Raw genomic sequence first — 18,908 nt, 5'->3', positions numbered from 1 at the left:
ATTGTCAACGTCGTAAAAAAAGCGTGTACGCTACTCGATGTCAAGAACCAGAACATTGACACTGAATCCAGGAGCCGAATAATCGAAGATAGAACCGGTTGAGATGGAAGATGTTCGAGGAAGAACAAGGTCGGGATCAGAAGGAAGGTTGGCTGACGTCTTTTCCCCCGTGAGCACCATTGCAGTAGCTGTGTCTGATACATTGAACGGCAACTCAAAAGTCACATCCGTTGTGTTGACGTTTCTGTTGATGACCTGGAGAGGGTCTAGTCAATAAAAGGCGTACTTCCGTTGCCCGCGGCGGCTAACTTGCCTTGATGATAAGCTCGTTGGGAGTGACAGACGTCTTTCGAACGACGCTCCAAAACACGTTACCATTGCTTGTTGGAAGCGTGCTAGGGATGTATTCATCTCCCCGATATAAGCTGAAAAGCTGATTGGATGTTAGCTGAGATCGATAACGTTGTGGTGAGTAGTTACCTGTTGGACGTAATAGCTGACACTTGGGTAGACTGCTCCTGCGCTGGACAGCTGTTAGCCTTCAACCTGGCAGGATTAAAACATCTAATTCTCACTCAAAAACCACTAAATTTGGATGCTACAGACGAAAAGAAATCAGACTGAAATAATGAGTCCACGAAGCGAATCACTCACCCAGTCAGCTTGGCTATAATCCTGTTATAAAATTAGCAGATTGGGCTAGTGTGTGAAAATACGAGGTATTTACTTGAAGAAGAGGAGCATAAGAAGCGGCGAATACGATATCGGAGTTTCCTACACAATGAGTTAGTGACACATAGAATAGACATATCTAATAAATACGAATCTCACGTTCTAATCCAGTCATGAAGACCGCATCAGCGGTAGCAGCTTATATACGTGTTAATTTCTATATCTTGTCGGGGGAATTGATTTACCTTCCACTGTAGAATATTGAAGGGTGGATCCTAAATCCAAGTGAGGGGGATTTCACCTTGTAGCCAGAACAAACACACCCTGGTCATTTGTGGTAGTAGCATACTCGCCCTCGAAGTACTTGGTCCCATTCCGCTGCACGCGGGACTCAAGACCTTAACATCCGTCGCAAAATTACCACTTACCTGGAAAACATCATAATAGAACGAATTCTCCGACATCCAAGCTACATGAGTCTGAGCTCAACTTCAAGAATAAGATTATGCTCTGGAACTTACTGCTACTCTGATAAACATGCAGGTCGTATTCTGTAGGCGTCGGGTCGAGAATCGGATTGAAAGCATATGTTGTCGCGATGAAATCTGAACATTAAGCCTACATGAGTATCTGAGCTGATCAACTGTGAAGAATGAAACCGAACGAAGGTCTGGGAATTCGCTCTGCAGAGCCGTAACATACAAGTTCCATCGATACCCATATCTGTCAAAATTCGTCAGTTAGATACAGTGTGCACAATGGTCCGCTAACGTGCTGGTCGCGGCGGACACGAAATCCTGCGAAGTGTTAATGCAGTCACAATACGCAAACGCATGGTCGTACTTCGTTTCCAATTTCCACGTAAGTCAGATTGAACGGTTCGGGGTGTCCGAGCTCCGCCCTTCGCGCAGCTGCAATGTAAAGAATGATTATCTAGAGCCGTATGTTTGATGTAGTCAGCACCGACCATAGTCATTAGTTGCTGGATCCCCGATAACAAAATATATCTGTCCGCGGAAGCGAAATTTAAGATCACCAGAATGTCTGGACAAGTGTCAAACGAAGACGAGCCTGATCAATTGCGCTTTGGATGTAGGGCTCTAGATTGTCCTCTGCAACCGACTGCCCTCCAAGCCCATATCCTGTTTGAGGATTAATATTTTTTCTTCAAGGCGAGAAACACAACTGACCGGCCCAGACAGCCATAATGGGCTCCATCTCCAAGTCTTCGCACCACAACAGGTACTCCAACAGACCAAGACCACTAAATGTTACGATCATGACCAGATCTTCTAAAAAAAATGAGTCGAAAACGCACTCTGTATTGATATATCCCCAATCTCCCAAACGACCTGCAGCGCAAATCAGCAAGATGATCCCATGAAATTTAGCTCGCTAGGGCTAACCTGGACGATCGACCAGAGGCCCCAAGGTAGCGTTCCATACCCATCGTGTTGCTGTATTAGAACCCTGATAATCTGCAAAATCAGCCTGCAGACTTCCTCAGAAATTTGGAGGGATGCGGACCTCCTAGAAAAATTTCAATAAGATGATTTAGATTAGGTATTAGGAAGGTCTTGAGTCAACATACGAGATTGTTACCTCCCGGAAATCTGAAGAAGGAAGGTTTCATTGCTTGAAGAGTCTGACACGTTCTTGAGCGATGATCTCTGCGTCATTCGAAATTGATTCTCGCTTACTTCAGCAATGTCATTTCGCATTCCATTAGACCTGTTATTGAAAGTAGGAGGAAAGAGGGAAAACATAGCGAAATTGACTGTCAAGCCTGAGGCTGCTGCGCCATCGGTGGTGACGACAAAGACATTATCAGTTGTATCCGGTGTTGTACCTGGGGTGAGCAGGATGAAGACTTGCTTCCAGCTTGTCTGGGCGCCGGAAACCAAAACGGGGGCCGAAGCCAAAACATCACCATCAGAATTCTGGATACTGACATCCACTTCTCCAATAAAATCAGAACTTTCGGGGAAACGATAGTAGAAAGAAGCATTATACGTGTTCCCGGCCGTAAATTTTATGCCTACGTTGGCGGATCATGAGAAGTCTGTTAGTGATTGAGCTGAAACCCCCTACCAAAGTAGCCACTGTTACCGAATCCGACCGGTCCAGTTGTACCACTTGCAATAGTCATGTTCAGTGCGTTAGGAAGGGCAGAAGATACCGGTTCGGTTTCGGTGATGACAGTAAGGAGGGAGCCGTTGACGGGATACCATGCTTTGAGCGCGGCGGAGGTTCCTGACACGATAAACTTGACTCTAGATCTCAGTGATGCGAGTATGGCATCATCAGCTTACCGGCATCGACTTGCTGAAAGGCCCGATTTTGAAGCACTGAAAAGTTGATGAGTACTGATGACATGGAGCCTGACGGTAAAATAAAGCTTACATTCAGCGTAAAGGCCTCCATCTCCACTCTAAAGAATCGACTCCATAAAAAAACGTATTGATAAAAAAATGAGGATCACATTCTGGGACTTCATGAACAATAAGAAAGCGCAATATGAAAAGCTCTTACGCTTATGTCCTTCATAATTGTTGAATTAAGAGGGTTGTGGGCTTGTAGCGTTGAATTTGAATGTCATTACCTCGAACATTTGCCCCCCTAGTTTGGCAAAGTATCAAAAATGGAACGGTGTGAAAATGAAACTATGACTACACACGCACATAGTGTAGTCGGAATTGGATGGCTAGCTGTCGAGCTGACACTGACTGTAGTCTGCGAGAGCGCGGAGCCGAAAAAAACCAGAATGAATCCCAAAACGAGTATCATGATCCTTGATACTGAATAGTAAAGTGGGTCATACGCCAGAGAGAAGGCTCCTTATATACCGAGTTGGGAAGCGGACCGTCGGTAGCGACAAAGAACACCACCAGACCACATGAGGGACATTTTCCATCATTTTCCGATGGCACTACAAAAGCATATGGGTGGCTGAGTGTAACTGCTTCGCGCTATCGTGATTACGGTATACTTCTATCGGTCCGGAATTTAGTAGGTTCGCGATCACATGGTCCAAATTTTTTATGAGAGTGGTGAAAAGGACACGTAACGTCATAGACTCCGTTTTGCTACAACATACATCAGTATTGATCCCAGCCACCCACCAAAAGCGAGTCACTGGAAGTATAACAGTGATCATCTGCTGGTTTCTCCTCGTTATTAAGAAACCATTTCGGGATCTTCGATAGACCGAAATTCTGTGTATACTCATGTCTTCTGGAAGGCTCTCGACACCAATTGTGCAACTCGGCCAAAGATTGATGACTCAACGTGTAGACTCTGAGTCTTGACAAGGAAAGACGCGACGTCTCTCCTTCGTAGGGCGGCCGGTAAGTAAGCCCTGCCAGTTGGTCATTGATATATCCTTATGCAAGATTCTCAGCACAGCCCAAATGCAGAACCGTGTCTCCTCAGGGATAGAGAGGATATTAAATGCCATCGAATAGAGCGCCGTTCCAGAAAGATGAGAGATAAAAAAATTGTCGTGTGTCGTGGTGACGAAGAGACTGGAATTCAAACAGCGAAATATGTCTCTGGATGTTATTATCACTAGGGAACTCGGACATCCATCTTGAAAGTGATGTCGGCGATCTCTGAAGAGTCTCCCGTGAATGAGTTGGAACCAATTCGATACAGGTCGTTCCTCCGCAGCAGGATTTCACTACTATTCTTTATCTTGAACGGATACGGCGCCAGGAAGACCTTCCTGGTAATCACCAAAAAGCCCTTTCCGCTGACAAGCTCGCATTGATCATATTTAACGTCAATATTCCTCATCTGGCTCGTAGAATCCGCGGTGAATGAACAGTCTAGGATGGACGATACGGCACGGCAAATGCTCCACGACCGTTGACATGCGCTTTCGGAGCGTCACCTGGACAAATCCTTTGCTACATCAATGTTTGACCCTTTCACGATGATTAAGCCATCTGCACCCGTGGCAAGCCCGACTGCAGAATGTCCTGGGCCATCACGGTAGACTGACGCGTCACTGTGAGGGTACGTACGTATCCCACCGTACCACATCGATACACCCCGGGCTTGAAGCAAACAGAGATCACAATTCTCAGAAATGTCCGCATACGGCGCCGCATCAAACAAGGGGCACGAAATGCACGGAAAGTGACTCAAGGACTCATGCAACCAATGTTCGAGTGGAAATTGATGAAGAGATAGCAGAGAATATAACCCCCGTCTGAGTTCGCAGAGGGTTTCCAGCACTCGAACGGAGATGACCACGTCCACCGACTCCCTCAAAGCATCCGTCTACAAAATAGACTCCCTCTCCATCAATTACTTGATGAAATAAACGGCGGCATCATGTTGTTTTGGCAGTGAATGTCAGATCGGCCTGAGCATCTAGGCTCATCAATGACGTTTGTATTGTCTTGTCAATTGTTAACAATTCCCGCCGCCTATACAACTCCAGAGATGCTCAACTGAATGGCTTGGGCGCTGATTCCGGCTTGCCGCCTTGCCCGAGCGTACGGGTTGATGCCAAACCGGCTAAGAGGATGCCGACAGCTCCATCAGCAAGCTCCAACATTCTTCCACCACTCCGCGGTATACAGCTCGAAGCTCAGGAACGACAATCAATTTATAACCAATTCCACTCGGTGCTGTCGCTCGCCGTCCACTGCCATCAGTTGCATCAGCTGCGCGAAGCCAATCATATCTGTGCGGCAGGAAGCAATTCCTACGTTTGAAACGGACTCCAAGCCAAGGCACTGAAACACGCAACATCAACGACTGGATCCCCTGGTGCAACATGTGCTGCACCTGACGAAGATACTCGGCCCATCCTGTAGACATATTGAACCATAGTCCTACGATCTATATTGACGCCAAACGGGCCCACAACCATCTCTACTGCTCAATCAGTTTTGGTAGATACGAATGCCGCGTATGCGTACCTGAAAAGGCATGAACTTCTGGCTGGTGGGTGTATTGCTGAATCAAACCGGTTGCTACCTAACGAGAAGCAACGGTTGCCAGGCGTCTTCAAAGAGTAAGGGCGTTCGTTCCGTCGAGACAATATTAACCGGCTAGCCACTGAATGATTCCGCGGAAACAAGGATGTGCCCTCTACCGGTGTCATAGTATGCGCAGAGGTGGCACTAAGCTGATCCATCATTCACATACGTCTGCCGAGATGATAACTCCTCAGAGTCATAAGCTGCATCCACATACGCGGCAATCTGTAGTGCATTAAAACGTCCATCCCCATACAGCTCTGCAAATAGTTCCAAACCAAGATCATGCAGGACCGACTTGAAGTAGGCATACTGTCAGGCAAAGATCGCATAGTAAATTCTCGGTGGCCCTGACAGACTCGACGATCCGCCTAGTCGCCACCCAAAAACCACGGTAATGACTGAACTCTATAGCATATTCACCGTACTATCGACTTCTACCCCCTTGAAGGTCGAAGATTATCCATCGCGCTAACGATAGGCCTAATGCAGGCCATCAGCATAAAAATCTCCGGCCCGTTTCTTAAACAGATCGATGGCGAGGTCGGCACCGGAAGTAGCGGGCATATCCTAACCTGTTACTGTATGCCCAAAGCGGACAACTGTCCAGAGGCCGTCGATGAAGTTCCAGTCCTGTAGCCGAGTCGAAGCTCGATGAGACAGTCGCTAAATGGTATTAGAGATGATGACTGTAAAAGCTCGGTTAAACGTTGGTACACTGCTTGTGGTTCTGCAGTTCTACGCTGAAAGACGCTGACCCGGACGTAATTTTCGATGACAGCTAACCCGCCCGGACCAGCCGGAAGTACAAGGTCGCTATCGCAGGTACCTGCCGCAGTGCCGGGTCCGAAAATTTTGCAACCTTGGTCCATGTTCTGTGGTTAGAGGAAGACGGAATCCATGATAGTGGGAAATCGCGGCTATGGTCGAATGTATTCGTGGGTATTTTGATGTTACGATAGATGCTGATGAATGATGCGGTGAAGCCGTCCATCTCAATTTCTAGAACGGAAGCACGGGACGCTAGCCTCCATGTTCACGCCATCGCGGAGGATGCCTCGTGTAACAGTCAAGGGCTGCGACGTTCCATCTAAGGTAACGCCAATCATATCATCCCGGAATACTGGCTTGATCTCCTCCGGAAGTGCAGGGTAGGCCAAAATTACAACCTCCTTGTAAAATCCATCCTTCACAAGTGGTTGAACAAATGTGACAGGACCCCCAATTTGATTGACGCGAGTCTCCGTCCCCCTACGGTCCACCTTCGCTTGGATACCCCAGGGCGTTGTTCATCTGAACTCCACGGTCTGCAGCTAGGGCAACCGCATACTGGAGTAAACCAAACTGCTCTTCTGACGCACAATCGACGCCACCTCGGGTTATCCGAGAGTCCAAGTTGAGTACCATAACTCCCCCAAAACCAGCGTCAGCGATGGCGATGACGTGTACATCGTTCTCTAGTCCGATGTATGAATATGTCCATTCATCCGGTGCTAGAAATATGGGCAACGGCTGAAATCGATGGTGACGTGAAAAAGACGGCATGAGTCATAGGTATCACGCTAAGTGTAGTAGCCAACGTATCTGTCATAAGTGAGTCGAAGTCTTATTTGAAGCACCTGGCAAGCGCACTTACGACTACATTTCCAGCAGAGTGGATCTCTATCTCCTTCGCTGACCATCCCTGACATTTTCTGCCTATCTTTATGGGCCACTATACCGTCTTCTTTCAATTCAATGCAACGATGTACTCTCTTGTTCGCCGGTCAAAGAAGACACATTATTCGCTTCCAGCATTTCATTGGGGCGTGTGTTCAAGGGTAATGAGTAGGGTAGCTTGCTATGGTCTTTGCTTGAGGTGTAAAGGGCTACTGTGATGACTTCAACCCCGAGAACGCGGAGATGCCTAACGACAGAGCAAGGAACGACTCGAGATATCATAACGGTCGGCGGTATGGAAGCAATTGATGACGCCTATCGTAAAATAAGCCTCGGCATTTTGTGAAGAAAAGATACCCACTTTCGCAGGATCCCTGTTCCGAGCCATCTCTCTGGTGTCAAGCTGTCCTCTATGAAACTAGACATTCAAACGCGGTCTGTTTCAGCCCACAACCCTGCAATCCGGCCATGCGGTGTGAGCAGATGTGCTTTCTATAGCCAACGAGGTCGAAGAAGGGACGGAAGCGCCACCACAAGGGACACCGCCACCGTAAAGAAAAGATATCTCTAACATAGATCTTTCCCCCTGCTTGAGAAGTCGACTGTTCTCCTCGGAGAGTTGTAGTACCCGGAAGTTATGGTCGAGCACTACATATTACGAACTACAAATTAATCAATGCTATCTTCGAGAGAGAGGCGACACACCAAAATAGAGAGCCCAGTTTGGACTTCATCTCTGGCCAACTCTAGCCTAGAGCACGAACAGTCCAGTATGATCCTGGCGGTCCGGAGAACTGATTTCTAGACAAAAATCAGTCTAAATTTGACGCACAAGTCTCAAGAAGTACGCACCCCTTTCGGTCTATCTTTTTTCTGTTCGTGCCTCTCTATACGGTCCAAGAAGCCCTTTCCTGCATTCCAACCCGGTCATGCGATCTTGGCGAAAGTCCAGAAGAAGGAGAATATCGCTTCCACCAGGGTAAAGGTGACATCGCGTAGTACTCACTGAGAGGCAGGCGCGAGATACTGGAAGGGAAGGAAAGAGAAAGAGCAGTACTGTACGATGGTGGTGGTATTTATGAATGGAAGCAGAAAATCACAAGCCCCAAGAAAACACATGCAAGTTTTGGGGGCCGCCGATCACGCATCCCCGCAATTCTCGACCGCGCCCCAGAGGCGCTCTGGACAATTATTGACCTCCAAAAGTGGAATGCAAATCCTATACAATCGCTATATAGCATCCTTGCTTGCGTGTTGGAATTTTGAATTGATTTTTGTCAATGCTTGTAATCACCTTTGTGTGAAAAGTTGCTGTTATTCTACTTGGTGCGTGATGGAATGAAGTCTATGAATTGTATAGATGTATATTTCCATAAATAATATATATATAACGCCGGTTCGTTGTCTTATTCAAACGCAGAAATGACGGTTTGTTTCACCACCATCTGCTGCCTGGCCGCTTAGCTATCTGTTCGAGCTTCAAGCATATGGAGGCAATATAAATCGACTTTTTTTTTTTTTACAGCCATAGAGCTACAATAAAGTCCGAATGTATGCTGCGCGTTCCCCGGAAGACCGCTAAGGGAGGGTAGCTGACCGTATCAAACGGGCGCTGACCGCCAAAGTTGAGCGCACGAGGCTGGTGAAAGGCGTTATGATGGTAACGCGTGAACGGAGTCTATGGAACTTGACAACTTATTCTGAAGGCGAGAACGGGCTAGTAGGTACGTTGGATCCGCGTCAACGAAGGTGAGATATTGGCTTAACGGGGATTTCAAAAAAAAATAGTAGAGAAAGGGGTGAGCTAGTAAGAGAAGACATTGCAAAGATACGGAGTAAGTCAGCCACGAGTCGCGCTAATAAACCGGAGCAGGCGGCCGATCGCTGGTATATGGTTACTTGCATTGACGAACGCAATGGTAAGTAAGACGATTGGAAAACAAATAGTTACCCCGTTGGGTATGCTGCATCAAGGAAGGACCAAATCACCCGGTTTTTTTACAAATGAATTGACTGGCCCTACGATGGTGCAAAATCGAAATTCCAGGTTCTGGACAGGATGGTGAGCGGGGAAAGAAATGAACAGCGATGCAATAAAGTTACAAGACTCGAGGTATACGACTCTATCATTCCCAACCAGGGCGCTTTGAAACATTTTCGGAACCGGTGGGCCAAACCTAGAAGTGATATTACGTACCGCTCGCTCGGAAACGTCGGCGGTCCGAACATTGTAAAAAACAATGTTGTATTTGTACAAACAAGAAAACGCTGCTATCGGCTGTGGGAATCAGCAGACCTGCATAATGCACCGGGCTTTGTGAGCAGCGAGAAGACAACACAGGGCCGGAGACAGGCTCAGAGAGGCTACCAGGGCTTCAAGGCTGCAAAGTATCACCATCAATTTCCAAACGCCACGCAGCCACAAAGGTAGGAAGGTCCCCTAGACGCACGTGCTTGTAAGTGAGAATTCAAATATTCAGGACTTGCGATTGCGAAGACAAGCCAGAGTGAGAAGGACAATGATTTGCGCTGATGATAAGAGTGATGAATAACGAGATGATTATCCGAGAGAAGTACGCCGAGGAGAAAAGTGATACAGTAGTAAACATCTGTATTTGCCCAGTTCAAACGCGCCGCGGTCGCGTAGTATCCAAAGTAACGGGTAAATCTGGATGTGCGGTATGGCGCGTTGGTCGGCGAGCTTGTTTCCACGGATCCATCAACCTCTCTCCGACGATGGAGGGACAGTCTACTCCGGTACCAAGGGACGGACAAGGGACGGACTCGGACTGGGATGAATGAAAGAAAAAGTGATCGGTAGCATAATACTTCCGCAAATGGAAAAACAGCTTAGTCAGCACGACATATAGTCCTAATACGGGCATTCACTCCTTGCTTACTGCCTTTACGCATGGTGACGACAAGGAGATAGGAATTTCGCTGGCAGAACAATTTCAAGGTATGCTGCTACTTTTTTTTAATGATAACTCCGACATCATCAATGTTCTTCAGCTTTTCTTGGTGCAGTATAGGATCTCGATTGAAATCATCGTTTACCTCGGACCTGCCTGATTGGAATAGGTGCAGGGACAGCGTCCTATAAGTAAGGTGAGTACTTGAACTACAATGTGAGTGTGTGTATACAGAAGCGCTTATCTTCTCGCTATGTCGTCCACCAGATCTGCAGGTTACCGGCGTCGAGCAAGGACTTCTTCCACGACGAGCACAGACTCGGCAGATGCACCGCGACCACCGTTGGCGCGTCAACCTACTCTGAGTCCATCGACACTCCGTAACCTGCAGCGCTCGTTCGAATTTACAGCGCTGGATTATCCATTCATTGTACTCGACTGCCCGCCCCCTCCCTATTCTCCCAAGGGCCCCACACCATTTCCCCCTCTTCATCCAGTTCTCGCATCTAGTCCTGGTTCCGACATATCTAGCGGACCAAGCTCTCCGAATACTTCTTCAGAACCATCTCCGACCCTCTTTACGCCTGCTTTTGCGTACCCCCCTGTCTTGCCACGACCGTCTAACGCGTCGGGGTTCCCTCGAAAGAAGGTCAAATCGGCACCTTCACTTCCCGCCTCTTCGCGTCATCCCACTCAGTTCCTGAGACGGAGAAGTTCGTCCCTTCGCATGGCTGATAGCGACGACGACGATAGTCGAGACGAGGAAGACGACAAGATGATCTTTATGTCCCACACCCACTATCACTCCACCAACAAATCTACCAGCCAACGTTCTCGCATCTTCGGCTTCGCAAACGGGTCTCCTAAAGTGCGGGACAGGCTCATTTGCACAACACCCGGTCATATCGGGGCTGGAGAGACAGAAACTGAAGCAGATGAACCAGTGAGTGTATCCTTCTCTTCTTCTCACCGACTCATCGGTTCTTCATTTTTGCACTCTGTTCATTGATTTATCCTTGTTGGTGGTTGTTATCAAAACATGATATTAATTGCATTGTTTTTTTCTTAGCCTCATCGCCTTCCCACGTCTCGAAAAAAACCTCTATCAAGCCCTCTCGTTCCGCCCAATATACTTCAACAATCACTCACTCCACTGCTCTTTGAATCTTCTCGGTTGCTGTCTATCGTTCCTGCCATCGTTGGTGCCATCTACAACATATATTTATTCTCCCACCTTCCCACCTCCCGTATCAGTGGGCGTGCTCCCCCTGAACGTGTAGACTACTTTATTTCAGTCCTATGGGTAAGTCAAATTTGTTCCTGTGAACCCGGAGCCTTCGACTGATGCGTCACCACCAGGCTATATTGACCGGATGGCAGTGCCTCTGCCTTACGACCGGGCTCTTGACCCGGTGGCGCCACTATTATCCGCCGCTCGCCACACTCATCCGCCTCCTCGCACTCCAAGCAATCTGCTGGCCTGCTACTCATCTGACACTTTCCATTCTGGAGCACGACAAACGGCCTGTCATCGTATGGGCTATTATTGGCACTACTACCTGCGCGAGCAGGAGCGTGCAGATATGGGTCACGAGCAATCTTTGGCAGGAACCGAAAAAAGACGGCGCTGTCGTCAATGGGAAGATTTCTCCCGAGGAGAGTAGGAGCCTGAGATGGCGCGGCGGAAAATGGGGCGGGCGCAGATGGGATTGGACAGCGGTCGGCGTGAGATGTATGCTACCGGCCGGGGTGCTTTATTTTCTGATGGCTTGGGCCGAGCAATTGAGAAGGGAGTGGTCTGGATGCTAATTCAGTTGCTTTGCCCCCCTTTGATGTATATCTGGTTTCTTTTTGCTTCCACTTTACTTTCATTATTGTCGCTAGGTGGATCTTTCACTGTAACACCAGGGATAACTTATCGCATTGGACTTGTACACAAGCTATATCATAGATACAGTATAGGCATTTGTTGTCTGCCAATAGAAACGTGCAGATCTTTTACAATCATATTTTCATGCACCTGAGTTGAGTGAATCTATGCGGAGCAAATATGTTCAATGAGGACTTTCAAATTGGGCTTAGGTTCATCATGCCCTGGATGGGACTTGTGCCTCTTGGACTGGGGAACAATATCGAGGGCCATCTCCACCTGGAACAGCTTGCGGGGAAGATTCGTCATCCATCCATTGTACGTGTGGGAAAGATAAGACAATGTAGTGGATTGATATGGGCACCCGGGTGCATTTGCGGCGTCGTGAAAATTAACCTGCTCCTGCAAAGTCGGGCCTCGGGGACTTGGCACTTTGCTTATCGTCATCAACATCTGCAGGGAAGAAGAGGGCATGTGCCATTCGAAGGCGTCATAAGGGACTACTATCTTTTCACAAAAAAAAAGGTTCCATTGACCCTGTTTTGCAATCAAATAGATTTGAACCTGGTAGGGATGCTTGGAGGGCCGTTTAACATCTTATGAACGTGCTATCAGGGCGCTTCATTTCCTCCTGGAATTTGGTATGTGCCGTCAGAAGGTGCGACGGTCGGATAGGTCATGAACGTTCAAGGGGAAGGAAGCGGGGGAGGAAATTTCTTAAACCGATCGTTCTTTCAAAAAGGCACCGACGTCGAATCGTCCTCAATAATCGTCGATTTCTTATTCTCAGTGTCATTTATGATCGTCGGTATACCCGCTGGCGATGCCGACGCGTCCTTGTTCTAGTACACTCGGCGAGTCTTCGCCAACTCGCATGTCCAAACCACGATATGTTCGGGTTTGTAAGAAGCTGCCTATAGGAGAAGTCAGGGAAAGGAATAGACACCGGGATGGATATGAGCTATACCTGCGGCCCTGTCGGGGACCCTCGCAATGGAACTGTCCCCGTTCCGTACTGCTAGTGCTTGGCTATCGATATCGGTATTAGATAATGTATCTAGGAGAGGTTGGGTCCACGGTTCTTGTCGTTCAGAAGGAGCATCGTACCTCCATATCGCTTTGCATGTCGATATTTGCCCGTTATCAGTGAAAACACAGGCTGATCATCGCCTACCGTTTGTTCACTTCCTCCGTCCGGCACCTCAAATCGATCTAAAAACATGATGAGAAACAAGAAGCATATGGAAGAAGGGGAACCAAACCCTGTTCAGCAAGTAGCTTCTCAAAGTCCAGGACATACCGGCCTGTCCAACTTTGTTCTGCTTGCAAGGCGATTTCAAGCTCGTATGGAGTTACGATCGGCCGCAGGAAATCCTGGAAGTCGTTTCAGTGCATATCATACAGATAAGGACGGACTAACTTTAGCGTCGATAAGACTATTTTCAGGACAAGCCACTAGAACAAAACATTCGACTTCCAGAAAATTGGCAAGCTTAGCGGGATTCAGCTTCCCAACACTAATGGTGTAGCTTTTCTTGTGAGCGCGTTTCAGATTCGCCCTAATGCGCTTGATCAGAGGCAGATAAGATGCGACGCCTAATGTTCCGACTAAGATGCCAAAGATGTCCGCGTCTCGGGCTTTTTGGACGACGGCATAACGTCTCATAAGAAGCCTGTTCGTTCGTGACGATTCTACACGGGTGCTTTTGGACTCAGGATCGTAGGATATCACCTAGATACTTAACGGGTCAGCATAGATTAGAAAACGGCGAACTGATACAGAACTAACGTCACAAAAGGAATGGGTTATTAGCAAATTTGTTAAGCCCAGGCTCTCTCCACCAATGTAGAATATGGTCGATTTCGACGGTCCACCATCAGATGATTGAGGTTCATCGGTAGGGTTTATATGCACTCGCGAGATGCCATCAGAGAGCTTAGAGACAGTGGGGTCTGGATTTTCCGGGTACAGTTTGCTTGGGACTTCAGAGTACTTTACATCCGTGTTGAGGGTTTGTCTCAGTTTGTCGACAAGTTTCACTATCAATGAAACGGGTAAGCTTGGGGTGCCGGAGATGTAACAATAAATCTTGCCTGCTGCATGTGCGTAGGCGACGTCGTGACGGACAACAAAAACGCAGTCTTGAGGCTCAGAAACCATGCTCAGAAGCTTCTCCAAGCAGTCGTCAATATTGATTGGTTTTTTGCCAAAGATGTACATCACAGGCAAACGATATGTCCTGTGGATTTTTGGTTAGATGTGTTGCTAAGACCTTGGAGCAAACTCGACGAACTGGCTCACACATGCATGCCCGTAGTGGATAATTGCAGTGGCGTCGACATGTTGTGAAGCTACCTCATCCACGCAGCAGCTAGGGAATAGTTAGACAAAGACTGCTCTCGAGGAGATGCAACGGTAGCATGCCTGCCGTAGGATGTATCTGCTAGAATATAGAGGTCTTTATTGCCGACCTTGTTCTTCAGACTACGATATATCCGTACGGAGTCGTGAAGGAGTTCATCAGGAAATTGGAGAGCTACCTCGTCATATCTGAGCCTTCAGAAAGATAGTAAAAGAAGGAAATAATTACTCGCTGATAGTCTCCATCCGAAATCCATTGTGCCGTTTCGTCAATATCATAATAGTCTTCGAATTCCTGGCTTGATGTTAGATGAAGCGCAGTTTCGTCGGGCCTCACGTTGACGACACGAGATATAGGATCTTCGCTGGATGAAGAAAAGGTAGCCATTTCACGGTACGAGAAGAGACGTTTAAATGCAGCGAAAGTCTTGGCACAAAAATACGTCATTATGCGGTGGCAATAGTTTTGGTGGCAAAGTAGAACTAAATTTGGTCAATTTCTGCTGTAATGTCAACCCCCAAGGACAAGTACTACTGGACCCAGCTCAGAGCAGCATTAACGGGTGGCCAGTGGTCTTCGTCGTATCCATCGAAAGCGCTGAACGGAACTGCACTATCGTGGTCCGAATTATTTCGAAAATTCAATAAGCATTGCAAAGGATACGAAGACGTCACTGAAGTAGCATCACAAACACATGCTTTGGCTCTCCTGCTTGCGGCGAGTTCCAAGGACGGCGACCAGGACGACGCGCCACGAACTGGAGAGTATGCTTTGGAGCTCAGAGACGAGTCTGTTCTTCCGGAGGAACGGAAAGGGGAGGCGCAGGCAGGGTACGACATATTGAGGAAACTCGAGTCGTCAAATTTCGACGTGAGTCTCTTCTTGTTATTACCTTGCTATTCACCAAAAATTTGCAAGACATTGAATTTTGCCTTGGCTTACTACGCGTATGCTCTTGGAAATCCCACTGAATGCCTTTCGCACCTAAGCAAGGTGCCCGATGTCGTCCACGTCCAAAATCATATCCCCCTTCCCGAGACTCTGCGTGCAAGCCCTTCGACGCTGCGAGTGCCCGAGACTATCACCTCCGTAGTCAACTTGTCAATATCTTCAGCTGGCGCGAGTATCATTTCCGATGTCTCTCTTTCCATTCCCGAAATTAAGGACGGCCGCGCATGGGCACTGACGGAAACTTTGCGAAGTCTCTGTCTCCAAGGTAAGTACATTATTGCTTAAAACTCTTTTTGTTGCTTAGACCCCTTAGGGATGTCCTATGAAAAGCTCTTTCCCGAAAACTCAAAACGTGCTTTGATGTCCTATTCCGCAGCCATCCCCCTCCTGACTATCGTGGAATCGGAAATTACATCCGCTGTAGCTCCTACCTCCACTGGTAAACTAGATTTTGCATCATTTACGCGCTTTCGAGAGCTGTGGCGCTGGGTAGAACGTCTCATTTGGAGGGCCATCATTCTGTCTTCACGGACGTCCAGTGTTCACAATAGAGGCGCGTCATTGTGGACGTGGTTGAACCACTATTCGTCTTGCAGTGCTTACTGGCCCTCGAATTTCCGTACCACTCATCGCTCCGCCATTTCCGTTCTCTATCTCCGTGCGTTAATAATTCGCTACGGTCATGACCCTAGTATCACTCCTCGTGATAAGCCGCCAATCTGGCTGCATACCGCTCGATCTCTAGTACAGGAGTACCGAGCTATATTGAGCGTGTCCACCAAATTTCCCAGGGCTGGGGAACGAAATACTAAAGTGGAAGAATTCGTGGATCTGTGCGTTGGGATCTGGGAGGTTAGCGGTGCTGTGGGAGAGTATACTGGATGGGTGCTAGATGTAAGCCCGGACTTTATCCTCATTTCCGATCTGATGTACTTCGTAGGTCCTTTGGTGGGCGACCCGTATGACATTTAACTCCTTCAGGATTATGCGGCATATGATGCGGTTACTGCGAGTATCTGGTGACATACATCTTGCGAAGCGGACTCTTCGCCTGTACGTTCAAGTTGTAGGAAAAGCATGGCAAACTAGTGATGCCGGAGTGGGTGCCGACACAGACACGGATCAGAATTGGGTGGAAACCCTGGTCTATGGGATACGGATGTTATGCAAATTCGCTTCGATGGCCAATGGCATCGAGGGGCTTGAGGATGTGCGAGAAGCAGAAACCTTGGTAGAAAAAGCGAAAACGCGTTTGGATGAAAATAATCAGATACTCGTTGCAAGGCTTCTACTGGCAGAAGGCGTATGCCAGTCCGTGATGGCCCTCAAACGTATGCTTCTGATATTCCTGTGCTTCTGGGGGCTGTACTCATAATTTTCGTAAGAGCAAGACCCGCATAGTCGGTCGCAACGGCTCGCCAAAGCTCATGCGCTTTTGATCCGCTCTTCCCAAGCCTCGCCGACAGCATCCACTTACTACCACCTTGCGTTATCCTTTGCGCGCTCTGGAGAGCTGCAAGATTTACAACAGGCTATTGTTAATGCGGGGTTAGCTGTTGAAGGTAACTCTAAGGAGGTACGATACTGGCATCTGCTAGGACTTCTTTCAGCCGCAACTGAACAATGGGAAGCGGCTGAAATGGCCTTGGAGACGGGAGCTGCCATTGGCGAGGAAGAAGTCTCCGTTGTCAATGGATCCTGCCTGCCTGCAGAACCTGCCCAGATGGACCCGGATAATGAGTTACTTGGCGTCCCTTCGACTACAGTCAATGGCAATGGTAGGGTGATTGATGGTCTCCTTCGCACTGACGATGATCGTCACCCTGCCCTTAATGGTACGAAAGAGATTCCAGAAGTGCAACCTGTGTACCTCCTCGGAGAGAACGACCATGATATTCCCCCTGCTTCCGATTTACTCCTTCCCGCCCAAGATCATCCTTCACCCTCGCGGCAAGAATTGTTCGAAGACTCCTTGCAGCTCCGAATGACCCAGGTTGCATTGACGGAAATCGTCGAAGGTGCCGAGGGTGCTTCGCAGATGCTCCCTGAGATCTTTGTATGGGTTGCCGATAGAATAGGAAATTCTGTAACTGATACAGGTGAGGGCATTTTTGCACTTTTCGACGTCTCTTGTAACCTTACATGATATATCCGTCAGCGAGAAGCTCTTTCGATGGCGGTAGATCGACGATGCAGCTCAAGTCGCCTTCAGAGTTAATTCTTTCACCCAGTGCAACCGTCTCAGAAGCACTCGACCAAAACAGCGAAGAAAAGCGCCGACTCTCGATAGCCCATTCTGGGTCGACAGAGCCGTCTGTCCCACCCATACCTATCACCATATCTCCAGCAACCCCAGATGGACAATCTCAGGACCCAGAATATGTGCAGTCCATGGCTTTACACGATGAGAAGGCTGCCAAACGTAATGACGACCATGAGAGGGACGCATCCAAATCAAAAAAAGTCCAAAAGATGCTCAAAAATAGGGTCCATAAGAGCGGCGCAAGGATAAGCCACATCTCGAAGAAAATTGGTAGCGGAGTCGTGAGGAACGGAAGCTTGCTACGGTCTAATTCGACGCCAGGTAGAGTTAATTTTTCCTTTACACTTCCTTTTTCCTACATCTTCTCTAGATTTTCATGCAGTACTGCGTCAGACTGCTTATCAAGCTTCGTCGATACATTCGCGAAGACGATTGAGCTTGCTTATGAAACCATCTGATTCCACCCTCAACGAGTCGCCACCACCACCACCTACACCTGCGCTACCTCAGCCAATGACATCGAATAAGCGGACCGCTCGTGAGACGCGACTTCTGAGCGATCTATGGCTAATGTCTGCGGCGACTTTCAGGCGTTTAGGCAAGATTGAGCAGGCCAGGGGAGCCATCCAGGAAGCCGAGGTCCGGGATGAGAAAAACCCTGCCGTTTGGGTGCAGGTACCCTTGTTTTCTTGTCCGGTCCTTCCATTGTTACTGATCCTCCGCTTTAGCTTGGTCTGTATTACGTCGCTCTGGGTCGATCTCAAGATGCCATTGACGCATTCCAAAAAGCGCTGTTCATCTCCCCGGACAACGTTCCCGCTGCCATCCACCTGTGTAGATTGTATCTTTCCGGCGAAACACCACCGGGCCCTAATATGTCGGACAATATCGACCTTGCGGCCGGTATGCTCTCGCGCCTGGCGAATGGGCCCAGTTGGGATGTACCCGAGGTGTGGTACTTCCTGGGAAAGGCATACGGGGCTCAATCTCAGCGTGAGCGAGAACACGAGTGCCTCAGTTTGGCACTCACGTTGTCGGAACGGCGGGGAGTACGAGAGATAAGCGCTGCGTTGGGATGGTGTTTGTAACTCCTTCTGGCTCTGGTGGAAATCGTTGGAATATATACAGTATATATATATACCCACTATGGTATAAATTATAATTCGTTCTCTTGCTACCCGTAGTAGAATATTGCAGCATTTAGGCGATAGTGGAGCAGCGAATCCC

General features: G+C 48.2%; 7 protein-coding genes across 7 annotated transcripts; 4 read left to right on the top strand and 3 right to left on the bottom strand.

Moving 5' to 3' along the window:
- Positions 1-30: 30 nt before the first annotated feature.
- Positions 31-3,459, bottom strand: BT62DRAFT_911283 (glycoside hydrolase family 51 protein; the record flags this gene model as incomplete). The annotated part of the gene is made up of 24 exons (XM_043183828.1): positions 31-266; positions 310-433; positions 481-523; positions 576-598; positions 728-774; positions 832-870; positions 918-947; positions 996-1,050; positions 1,101-1,141; positions 1,194-1,277; positions 1,337-1,395; positions 1,493-1,583; positions 1,640-1,679; positions 1,723-1,814; positions 1,863-1,936; positions 1,991-2,024; positions 2,079-2,150; positions 2,260-2,317; positions 2,373-2,710; positions 2,764-2,925; positions 2,985-3,020; positions 3,076-3,103; positions 3,275-3,291; positions 3,354-3,459. The coding sequence occupies 24 exons, from the start codon at positions 3,457-3,459 to the stop codon at positions 31-33; spliced, it is 1,929 nt and encodes a 642-aa protein (XP_043033629.1).
- A 1,737-nt stretch (positions 3,460-5,196) lies between these two features.
- On the bottom strand, positions 5,197-7,208 carry BT62DRAFT_1013041 (uncharacterized protein; the record flags this gene model as incomplete). The annotated part of the gene is made up of 11 exons (XM_043178010.1): positions 5,197-5,345; positions 5,404-5,556; positions 5,604-5,657; positions 5,733-5,773; positions 5,833-5,960; positions 6,019-6,034; positions 6,105-6,146; positions 6,264-6,416; positions 6,473-6,628; positions 6,681-6,914; positions 6,940-7,208. 11 exons carry the CDS (start codon positions 7,206-7,208, stop codon positions 5,197-5,199), a joined length of 1,395 nt encoding a protein of 464 aa, XP_043033628.1.
- A 655-nt stretch (positions 7,209-7,863) lies between these two features.
- BT62DRAFT_938323 (uncharacterized protein) lies at positions 7,864-8,409 on the top strand. Its single transcript, XM_043187512.1, has 3 exons — positions 7,864-7,970; positions 8,028-8,123; positions 8,175-8,409. The coding sequence occupies exons 2-3, from the start codon at positions 8,095-8,097 to the stop codon at positions 8,329-8,331; spliced, it is 186 nt and encodes a 61-aa protein (XP_043033627.1). The 5' UTR covers positions 7,864-7,970; positions 8,028-8,094; the 3' UTR covers positions 8,332-8,409.
- A 1,826-nt stretch (positions 8,410-10,235) lies between these two features.
- Positions 10,236-11,550, top strand: BT62DRAFT_638733 (uncharacterized protein). The gene has a single exon (XM_043181729.1). The coding sequence runs from the start codon at positions 10,488-10,490 to the stop codon at positions 11,241-11,243; it is 756 nt and encodes a 251-aa protein (XP_043033626.1). The 5' UTR covers positions 10,236-10,487; the 3' UTR covers positions 11,244-11,550.
- BT62DRAFT_911253 (uncharacterized protein) lies at positions 11,379-12,043 on the top strand (the record flags this gene model as incomplete). Its single annotated transcript, XM_043183826.1, has 2 exons — positions 11,379-11,537; positions 11,594-12,043. Coding segments are annotated over 2 exons (609 nt in total), but the record flags the coding sequence as incomplete, so codon positions are not given.
- A 559-nt stretch (positions 12,044-12,602) lies between these two features.
- BT62DRAFT_957302 (diphthamide biosynthesis protein) lies at positions 12,603-14,872 on the bottom strand. Its single transcript, XM_043188405.1, has 10 exons — positions 14,696-14,872; positions 14,500-14,645; positions 14,399-14,476; positions 14,199-14,344; positions 13,894-14,144; positions 13,525-13,836; positions 13,367-13,478; positions 13,212-13,316; positions 13,072-13,161; positions 12,603-13,018 (listed from the first exon to the last, which is right to left on the bottom strand). The coding sequence occupies exons 1-10, from the start codon at positions 14,852-14,854 to the stop codon at positions 12,897-12,899; spliced, it is 1,521 nt and encodes a 506-aa protein (XP_043033624.1). The 5' UTR covers positions 14,855-14,872; the 3' UTR covers positions 12,603-12,896.
- Positions 14,873-14,974: 102 nt separating this feature from the next.
- BT62DRAFT_989346 (uncharacterized protein) lies at positions 14,975-18,769 on the top strand (the record flags this gene model as incomplete). Its single annotated transcript, XM_043190152.1, has 9 exons — positions 14,975-15,337; positions 15,386-15,478; positions 15,545-15,683; positions 15,723-16,312; positions 16,359-16,749; positions 16,804-17,504; positions 17,615-18,002; positions 18,052-18,356; positions 18,410-18,769. 9 exons carry the CDS (start codon positions 14,975-14,977, stop codon positions 18,767-18,769), a joined length of 3,330 nt encoding a protein of 1,109 aa, XP_043033623.1.
- Positions 18,770-18,908: the final 139 nt, after the last annotated feature.

Source organism: Guyanagaster necrorhizus, assembly GCF_019112545.1.
Source record: "Guyanagaster necrorhizus MCA 3950 unplaced genomic scaffold BT62scaffold_54, whole genome shotgun sequence".
In the NCBI taxonomy this organism is placed as follows: Eukaryota; Fungi; Basidiomycota; class Agaricomycetes; order Agaricales; family Physalacriaceae; genus Guyanagaster; species Guyanagaster necrorhizus.
This window is presented reverse-complemented; position numbering and strand designations above follow the sequence as displayed.

Bases quoted from the DNA above. Each gene is read 5' to 3' on its own strand.
- BT62DRAFT_938323 (XM_043187512.1), top strand. From the start codon at position 8,095: ATGATCCTGGCGGTCCGGAGAACTGATTT. The intron at 8,124-8,174 runs CTAGACAAAAAT...AGAAGTACGCAC, and splicing joins GCGGTCCGGAGAACTGATTT to CCCTTTCGGTCTATCTTTTT.
- BT62DRAFT_638733 (XM_043181729.1), top strand. From the start codon at position 10,488: ATGTCGTCCACCAGATCTGCAGGTTACCGGCGTCGAGCAAGGACTTCT.
- BT62DRAFT_957302 (XM_043188405.1), bottom strand. From the start codon at position 14,854: ATGGCTACCTTTTCTTCATCCAGCGAAGATCCTATATCTCGTGTCGTC. The intron at 14,345-14,398 runs GTTCGTCGAGTT...AAAAATCCACAG, and splicing joins GGGCATGCATGTGTGAGCCA to GACATATCGTTTGCCTGTGA. The intron at 13,317-13,366 runs GTTTGGTTCCCC...TCATGTTTTTAG, and splicing joins GAAGCTACTTGCTGAACAGG to ATCGATTTGAGGTGCCGGAC.